Source organism: Octopus bimaculoides, chromosome 10 (genome assembly GCF_001194135.2).
Source record: "Octopus bimaculoides isolate UCB-OBI-ISO-001 chromosome 10, ASM119413v2, whole genome shotgun sequence".
NCBI classification, from domain to species: domain Eukaryota; kingdom Metazoa; phylum Mollusca; class Cephalopoda; order Octopoda; family Octopodidae; genus Octopus; species Octopus bimaculoides.
Window position 1 is genome coordinate 78,430,105 of NC_068990.1, and position 10,133 is coordinate 78,440,237.

The 10,133-nt window shown below is 33.7% G+C and overlaps 1 protein-coding gene across 9 annotated transcripts in view; it reads right to left on the reverse strand.

Annotated features, from left to right (window-relative positions):
* Nucleotides 1-10,133, reverse strand: part of LOC106869538 (tyrosine-protein phosphatase non-receptor type 4) — a 385,426-nt gene that overhangs the window by 161,170 nt on the left and 214,123 nt on the right. For 6 of the 9 annotated variants that reach the window (XR_008265075.1, XM_052971317.1, XM_052971316.1 and 3 more), the window contains one exon: nt 8,996-9,076. The exons of the other annotated variants lie outside the window; for them this stretch is intronic. Coding sequence is in view for 5 of the 6 variants with exons in the window: in XM_052971317.1 (XP_052827277.1) it covers nt 8,996-9,076 (81 nt within the window). In the remaining variant the exon portion in view is untranslated. The remainder of the gene's footprint in view (nt 1-8,995; nt 9,077-10,133) is intronic. 9 annotated transcript variants of the gene reach the window in all.

Here is a 10,133-nt window from a genome sequence, read left to right on the forward strand (position 1 = left end):
ATATATATACACGTGGTGTATATGTATGTATATTAGGTGCATATGCAGACAGATTAAAGGTTTCAATAGTTATTGATGTTGGTTTATAAGATTTTAGAAAATAGAAGATAAAAGTCCTAGTGAAAGCATTTAATCTGCCCTCATATCGCCAATACGACCAAGGAAGCCATTCAAACGCATGGCTGGGAAGTGCTGCCACACCCGCCATACTCTCCTGATTTGGCACCAACGAATTTCTTTCAAATGCTATGCACGGAGTTTCGTTCAATACTGATGCAGAAATGAGACCTTGGTCGGATCAATTTTTCAAGTCAAAATCGGGTGATTTCTACCAGCGAGGGATTGAAAATTTTGTTGAACGTTGGGAAGATACTTTAAACAACAAGGGTGAATACATTATTGATCAATTAGTTGTTATTTTTTTTATTAAACTTTTTAAAAAAATTAAATTTTAAAAAACGGCGGGAACTTAGCTGCAATATAATATAATGGTTGTAATTGTGTAAAAGTGGAATGTATGTATATTCCATTTAACAATGAAATAAATATAGATTATTGTATAAAGTTGGGATAAGTTGGTATTAGAATATTTCAATATTATAATTTAAAATTTGAGAGATCTATGGAATAAACTTATATTAATATCATGGTATAAAATGTTGGTTTATATGCATATCATCATTATTTTAATAAATAAGCATGCTAATATCATATTAAAATGTGGGTTATATGGGTATCCTTAATAAGGAAAAGTACAAGTTGTGGATTATTGAATATGCTGCAGAGAACTAATATATAATTTGTAATTTCAATGTTAGTACATCCATCTATTGATGTGTAGTAATAAATAGTGGAATTGACCAAGAAGAGGATATTATATATTATTGCACTGAGTTAAGAATAAATTGATAATAGAGTTTGGGATTAAGTTTTAGAGTACAAAATAAAAATTGAATATTGGTGAGTTAATTAAAAGAATGGGAATAAAAATAGGGGCTATGGTGTTTTATATGGAGTATAAAAGTATAGTGGGATTAGCAATGAAGGGGATATTATATATCATTGTATTATGTTAAGATAAGTTTGGGATTAAATGATGGGGGTTATAGTTATGCATCTAATAAGAAAAAAGGCTATTGAATAATATGTAGATGGTATTTTAAATATTAATTGTTCTACTTGAACATTAAAAAGCAGGATTTTTATTAGAGATGTGATTAGGATGGAATGTATGCATAATTGGAATGGATTATCATCATCATCATTTAACGTCCGCTTTCCATGCTGGCATGAGTTGGATAGTTTGACTGAAGACTGGTAAGCCAAGAGAATGCTGGATGCCCTTCCTAACGCCAACCACTCCGAAAGTGTTGTGGGTGCTTTTTACATGCCACACATATAATATATGTCTATATATAATATAATATAGTAATTATATCCCATGCATTATATATTATTATTATTATTATTATTATTATTATTATTATTATTATTATTATTATTATTTAGTGAAATAATATGTAGTGGAAAATAATTATATAAAAGTATATTTATGTGCATGTAAACATTGGTAAATTTTTTCAGATTTATCATTTAAGAGATTATGCTTAGAGAATAGGATGTGATACATTTCATCCAGACAGAGCGAGTATGTCTTACCTGATGGTCTGTAGAGTAGAACATTATTTAGAACTTTCCAGTTGTATTACTTATCTAAGTTTCCAGATAAATTTACGAAGACCTGTGCTATTTCTTTTATTAGTACTTCTAAAAGAAGCTTCATGGTTAGTGATACGACGTTTCACATAATGTGGCTCCAACATAATACAAATATTTACCTTCAGCTTCAACTGTAGCCTGGTATGCTAGGTTTCTACATTTAAAGTAATTGTTAAATTTATAATTTGCCTTAACTCTACAGTCACATAAAAATCATTTAGATCGTTATTAGATGTGTTAGTTGTGTTTGTATTACTGCTCTTGTGTAGTTTAGGTATAATATTCCTGTCATTTTGGGTTATTAGGATAGTGTTTGTGTTCCTAGCTGGAGCAGGATTGTTTCAATTTGTGTAATATTTTAACATTATTAGAAGATGATATATGCCTAAATAGGGTTTTAGTTATAGAAAATTCAATCCTTATTCATTTATTATTAATTATGGTACTGTATTTACGAGAAGTGAAATGTTTATCGATTATGGAATGGATTACTCTGATAAGGTTTGTCCTTATCTGCTTGCCATAATGTAAGATAAGTCAAATATTATCATCATCATCATCATCATTATTAAGTTTGTTGAGGTGTTTTTGGTTGCTATCTGGTGTATGTTTTATGTATGGAATATGCTTCTTACGTTTTAAGTATTTATTAATTTTTTTTTATTCAGTCTGTACTTGAATTCATGTTGATTGGGATTCATATTTTTATTATTATTATCGTTATTATTATAATTATCATTATTATTGTAATGATCTTTTAAATTTCCATTGTTATGCTTATCAATGCAAATTATTGGTTCATTTTTATTTATAAACAAGTCATCATTTATCTGGTTGTCTGTCTGCAGGTTATTCTTATTTGTTTCAAATTCAATTTTCTGTGCATATCCTGCCTTAGCTAATACTAAGTTATAATAATCCTTATTTATATTAAAAATTTCTTGACTAGATGAGAGGTAATTAATTCTGCGTTGAATCATCATCATCATCATCATCATCATTGTTTAACATTCACTTTCCATACTAGCATGGGTTGGACGATTTGACTGAGGACTGGTGAAACCAGATGGCTACACCAGGCTCCAATCTGATTTGGCAGAGTTTCTACAGCTGGATGCCCTTCCTAATGCCAACCACTCCGAGAGTGTAGTGGGTGCTTTTACATGTCACCGGCATGAAGGCCAGTTAGGCCGTACTGGCAACAGCCACGCTCAAAATGGTGTATTTTATGTGCCACCTGCACAGGAGCCAGTCCAGTGGCACTGGCAACGATCTCGCTCGAATGTCTTTTCACGTGCCACTGGCACAAGTACCAGGAAGGCGACGCCGGTAACGATCACGCTCAAAATGGTGCTATTTATGTGCCACTGGCATGGAAGCCAGACAATTGCTCTGGCAACGATCATGCTTGAACGGTGCTCTTAGTGCTCCACTGGTACACCTCATCCCAGGTCTTCCTGGGCCTACCTCTTCCACAGGTTCCCTCAACCGCTAGGGTGTAGCACTTTTTCACACAGCTATCCTCAACCATTCTCGTCACATGACCATACCAGCGCAATCATCTCTCTTGCACACTACTTCTTAGGTTCAACTTTTCTCTCAAGGTACTTACACTCTGTTGAGTATGCACACTGACATTACACATCCATCGGAGCATACTGGCTTCATTCCTTGCGAGCTTACCAAACGTATTAAAGAATTTGAGAAATTTTTTGTTGCAAATATCTAATTTTCTGTTACTGGTAGTTTTAATAATGAGTAACACATTGTAACTGCCAGCACAACTACATGAACCTGAAGACTGCATAGTTTAATGCATGGAAGTATTAGTTCAATCAGAATGGACATTTAATATTCTATCATTTCATTATATCATATTATCTTATATTATATTATATTATGATGATGATGATCTTATATTATATTATTATAACATTGTAAATAAAATGTGAAAATCAGACAAAGCTTGAATTTCTTTGAGTAATATATATAAGCATACACACATATACATATATATACACATATATATATATATATATATATATACACACACATATATACACACACACACACATATACAGACAGACAGACACATACACACACACACACTTATACATATAAAAGAGTTCTTTAGATCCAGAGGTAATTTTGCATTGGTAAACAATATTTTTAATTCTGTAATCTCCCGAATAAAACTTGCATCCTCAATGGAAATTGCAGAATTAAAAATGTTGTTTACCAATGCAAAATTACTTCTGAATCTAAAGAACTCTTTTATACTGGATTGGCTTCTACGAGTTGAAAATCCATATCGCAAGCCATCTTTCCACTTTTAAATACAGTCGTAAGTGTAATTGTACAGGACTTAGTAAGCTAAATTGGCATCTTAAAGACTCTAATAAACATTTTTCTTTAAATTGGAAAATTTTATCAAGATCATTTCCCTATGACAAAGGGAAATCTTTCTGTCCTCTTTGTATGGATGAGCAACTATCTATTCTCTTTTCTAAACTTAAACTGGTCAACACCTTTAATGAACGTGTTTACAGGTGTTTGCATTGGAAAAAAACACTCATTTACCTTTTTTAAATAATATCTATCCCTCACCTTCTAAACTACCTGCATCAACTTGCTATAAAAGCAGGTAGTAATTTTACCTTGTCCTTATTCTTAGTGCAGTTCGATTTTAACAGTTATTTTTTCAAGGTTATAATGGAAGTGACAAAGAAACATATTTGGCATATTTTACTTTATGAGTTCAATAAAGGCAACAATACAATGGAAAGTGCAAGGATAATTAATGCAGTATATGAGGATTGGACAATAATTGTAAGCCAGTGTCAATGGTGGCTCCAGAAATTCTGAGCCGAAAACTACAGCCTAGAAAATAAGCCTCGTCCTGGAAGATCTTTAGAGCTCAATAAGGACATCCTGCAAACCCTGGTGGAACAAAATCCCATCATAAATGTTGAGGAACTAGCAGAGAAGCATGGACTTGGACATTCAACCATTCATTGACACCTGCATGCCATTGGAAAAGTCAGCAAATTGGGTCAATGGGTTCCTCACAAACTTTTTGAGTCTAATCGTGCGCAGAGAGTGAATGTGTGCTCTTCTTCGCTGTCATATCTCATGAATGAACATGATTTGGAACGAATAGTGACTGGTGACGAGAAATGGGTTCTCTATAAAAATGTCAAATGCCAAAGACAGTGGGTAAGGAAAGGAGAAACACTGGCATCCCAGGCTAAAGAAGGTTTTCACCCATGTAAAGTGTTGTTATCTGTTTGGTGGGATATGAAAGGTTTAGTCCAGTTTGAACTTTTAAACCCAAACTAAACGATAACAAAGGAGATCTACTGAGAGCACTTTGAGCAGCTTAAGTCAGCGCTAGAAGAAAAAACGACCGTTTTGAGTTTCAAATGAAAGGTTTTCTTCCATCAGGATAATGCTCAGCCTCATACAGCGAGTATGATGTTCAAAAAGCTGGAACAGTTTCAATGGGAAATGAACCCCCACCCACCATATTCGCTGGATATTGACCCATCTGATTATCATTTATTCCACAGTCTGCAAAATCATTTGAATGGAAAAAATATGAATTCTGTAGATGAAGTCAGAACAGTACTGGAGGAGTATTTTTTGTCATGAACAAGTGAATTTTGGAAGAGGGACCTTTCAAGTCTAACGGAACATTGTAGAAAATGAAGGAGAGTATATTTTAGATAAAAAAAGGACTTTGTTGATCTTAATTTTGAAAGTATAAAGAAGTATAAAAAAACTGCATTATTTATGGGATCACCCAATATATATCAACCCATGCCAGCATGGATGGTGGACATTAACGATGATGATGATGATATATATTATATATACATACATTTATATATATATTTATATAAAGGGCATTATTACAGAAAATAAAAACGCCACACAGTGGACTTCTCAAAATAACCACATTTAGTACCTAATGCGAGGAAAAACAACCAACAGAAGGCGACCAAAGAAAGTTGGTCGCCTTCTGTTGGTTGTTTTTCTTGTAAAAGAGTTTTATCCCTTTTTGAATTTATTTATCAAATACATATATATATATATACATATATATATATATATATATATATATATATATATATATATATATATACACACACACACATACATACTCCCAAAACCTAAACTTATATAAAACTAAACTTAAAAGAATTAGTGATTGTGGAATAGTGAGGTTTCCAATAGAAGTTAGAGAACTGCATTCTTGGAACAATCTTTACAAAATGGAAATAAAACCAATATTATCAAATAGACTGAAAACATTTCCATTTTCTATGAAATAAATGTACAATGCTTACTATTTGTTAAGGTTTGTTTAAAGAAATATCATTACATTGGATAAAATCTAGAAAGAATGCAACCCATTTCCCCTCATATTATGAAGTGAATTCAAGCCCAGTTACACACACACACACACACACACACAATTAGGTTTTCCTGGAGATCATAAATTTAGTTGTGAAGATTCAGTTTCTCAAAATAAAGTTGAGTGTGTGTGTGTGTGTGTGTATGTGTGTGTGTGTGTGTGTGTATGTATGTGTGTGTGTGTGTGTGTGTGTGTATGTATGTGTGTGTGTGTGTGTGTGTGTGTGTGTGTGTTGTATTTCTTTCGTTTGTTTTAACCAGCTTTGGTACTAAAGCATCAACTTCACACTTCAGTGCTAGATGCCTTTTATGTCATCTGTGTATATTCAGGAGTATTATTTATTGTAGTATTTCAGCATCTCTTGTTGGTGAATCAGTGAATTGATGAGGGTGATCCACTTTGGTCTTAGGCTTTTGCATATCTGTGACGCCAGAGAGAAATGCATGCAGGTATCATTTAAAAGTTTTGGAGAATGAAGTGGGATTAGTCTTTTGAGAGGCAGTTACATGATTGCAAAGGTTTTATTTAAATGTGAACTGTTGATTTCAGATGAAAGAATTTAAGGCCTCCTAGTCTACTTGAATTTACAGATATTTTCCATTTATGATGCCATATCATTGCAGTTGGTGTTCCAAGTAGTAGATAGGTTATAGTTTAGTCCCAGGTAAGCTCTGACTAAGAAGACTTATGACCAAAGGTATTCTAACTATAATCATCACTCTATTTTTTTTTTTTTGGAGCCCAGGACTACATCATTCAATGAGCTCTTTTTTAAAATAAAAGGATTGGTTTAAGGGAGATTTTGCTGCTATTTCTAGCAACTCAAGCAATCATGTAAAGACACCTTCTTTGGCTTCAGCAGAAATGTAATACAGAAAAGTGTGCCCAGTAATTGAGATTTCTAACCTTGCTTACAGATTTACTGGAGGCTTTTTTCAATCTTTCACTGTCAAGTCAAGGCCTGGACTGCTTGGAGACCAGAAATGCAAGCTGTAGATCAACCTGATTAATATAAGTGATCTCCAAGGTGTTAATATCACTAATGGATTCCTCAATGTTCTCAATCCCCAGTCACTGAGCACTTGACAGGTTAGGTTCAGAGTTTTAAACTATTTTCTTGTTTGAAATATTGAATAACAGATTATAACCATTTTCTCCAGGTAAATGTGACATCTAAATCTTGTTAGGACAAATCTCTCTCTCCAAGTATTGTTGTTTGTCTTGATCCCTCACATCATTTTAGTCTTGTCTACATAACTGCTGAGTGTGACCAAGTGCATATTTCCTTTGTTTGTATCCGTCAATATTGAACAACAAAACAAACCCAGAATACTGCATCTTTTCAAATACAAAACCACTGGGTAACACTTTCTGACAGTCTTTCAGAAAATCAAAGACCCTAATTCCAAATATTCCTGTTATGTGACTGATTTATAGCTTGAATTCTAAGACTCCATGATTGATTTCACAAAAAAAAACTCAAGATATACACAATGAACCCTTGAGCAAGCTGGGAGACTTTTCAAAATTTGACCTGGTTGTTGTAGAAGTTGTGCATGACAGTATTGTGGAATCATTAAAAAGTTTCTGTTTAAATAATCTATTCTTCCTCTGCATATAATTCTGTCCAGGAATTTTAGAAAATACCAGAAGCCAGTAACTATTTGTTTGTTCCCTATTATCATTCTTATGAATTGGTGTTGTTATTGTTTCTTTCAATATTTCTGGTAGCTGTCCAGTGGTTAAGTAGCTTTAACAGAATATTTTCAAAGCACTGGCAGGACTGGATTTGCAGGATTTGTGGAACTGGAGGGTCAGTTGGATTCAGAATGGAGTATACATTAAGGTAGCTTATTAATGCAATTCTGTCCTGTGGTTTTAAGCATATATTTGCTAGGGGTTGCTGTGAGAATGGTAGAATATATCAGGGTGTTCAATATGCTGCTCTTTTATTGACTGCTGTGTATTGTTCTCTGAGCCAGATGGTGAAAAACTGTCCATATGCATGCCACCTTAACATTGAAGTGGACTCATTTTCTTTCAAGACTGGAGACACCCAAGCATATAGGAAGAAAATCTCTAGATTTGATGTCATTCAGTTAGAGTTCTTTCCTTGATCTTCACTGAATGGTTATCAATATAACTTCAAAGATTTTAATTTTAATCTTATTTTCAAATTTTATTTATATCAGAAGTGGAACATTGTGATATTTTGTAACATCTGAGTTTTGTCCATCACTGAGAACAAAATTCCTTTTTAATTTTTTTTCCCTTTTTTAAATAATTATTAGGATACCTGAGAGAAGCACATAACTATACAGTTGTCAGTATTTCTCTGTGCAAATACTGTTTAGTTCTCTTGAATGGGTTATTTAAAAATAAATTAACCTGTTTTACATGTGTGAATTTCTTCTTCCTCTCATTTAGGTGGAGGTCAACTTCCAAGAGTGGAAAATTGTGTCATTTGTGATTGGAATGCCAATTTTAGTATTGAGAGCCAAAGAGTTTTATGGCCAGAAGAAAATGAGCTTATTTTAGCATGTACCATCTCTAGCTTGTTGGTGTATATATACATACATACATACATGCACAGAAACACATATGTATATTTGTATATGTTTGCAATGTGTGTGTGTGTGTGTGTGTGTCTATATATATATATATATATATATATATATATACACACACACACACATACAGACAGAAAAATATAAAGAGCGACTGATAATTAAAAAAAAAGTATGATGAGGGAGAGAGTGAAAGAAAGAGAAAATGAAAAACAGTGACAGCTTCTACTACAGATGGTTGGCTAGGTTACAGTACAATATAGAAAGTAACAAGTCAAAAACTTCAGCTCACCTATCGGTTTGCTCACTAGTCCTACTAAGTCCAGGGTAGTAGTAGTCTGCACGGTCTTCCTGATCATATTTGTCATCATCCCTACAAGCAAGCAAAGGATGGATGCATGCTAACAGTCTCCAGAAGGTTTAGGAAGTTAGAGCAGCATACCAGTCGGCATAAGTGACGTACGAGTATTTTGTGTTTGTGGGTGTTTTTAGGGCAGGGTCAACTCTTAAAGGTTTTCAAAAAACATGAAGATTAAATGAAAGAAATGGGGATGTGGAGGGAGAGAGAGAGGGGGGAGAGAGAGAGAGAGAGAGAGAGAAAGAGATAAGGATATAGAAAAACTTGAGAGTAAGAGGGAGACTTTAGTCATTGCAACGAGCATCTAAAGGTAGCAGTGCAAGTTAGAGTCAGTGGAAGTGTTAGATAATGAAACATTCAGTATCACTGCAAATGGAATCTTGGTCTTCAAACTCTTTAAAACACACACACACACACACACACACACACACACACACACACACTCACAACACAAAACACTGCAAAATGTCTTTGATACCTATTGGTAATTTCCTTAATGAAACAAGATCTAATCATTGAGAGGCAGAAAACTTTGTGCTACATTGGACAACACATAAAATCAAGAACGAACTTGAACATTTTCTATATTGGCAGCTTCACTGCTAGACTGTAGACTATGTTACAATCTACATATTCCATTTAATCAATGTGGTACTACCCCAAATTTAAAGATCTCTACTTAAATTATTTTCACATAGCTAGTGTAACAATGCCAAGTTAAAATATAGACCAAGGATCAAGCTCTTCAAGTTGAAACATTCCCAGAATTGTCCACAAACAGTTTTTTTTTAATTGTTTGCAATGGAAGCAGTATTAATACCAAGAGGTAATCTTTATATCCAACTTAACATGAAATACTGTGTCATTAGCCTTGAGAGATCGTCTCATATCGGAACTTGGTGCACAAGCACAGATTGTAGCAAATGAGAATCGTGTGTCATGGGCAGCGGAATTCTGTACTTTGTAGTAGAAGAACATATTTTGTAGAAGCTGAATCTTTGGTCACTATCAACCTTTTTCTTGTAATATATACATACATATACATAAACATATGAATGTATGTATGTATGTA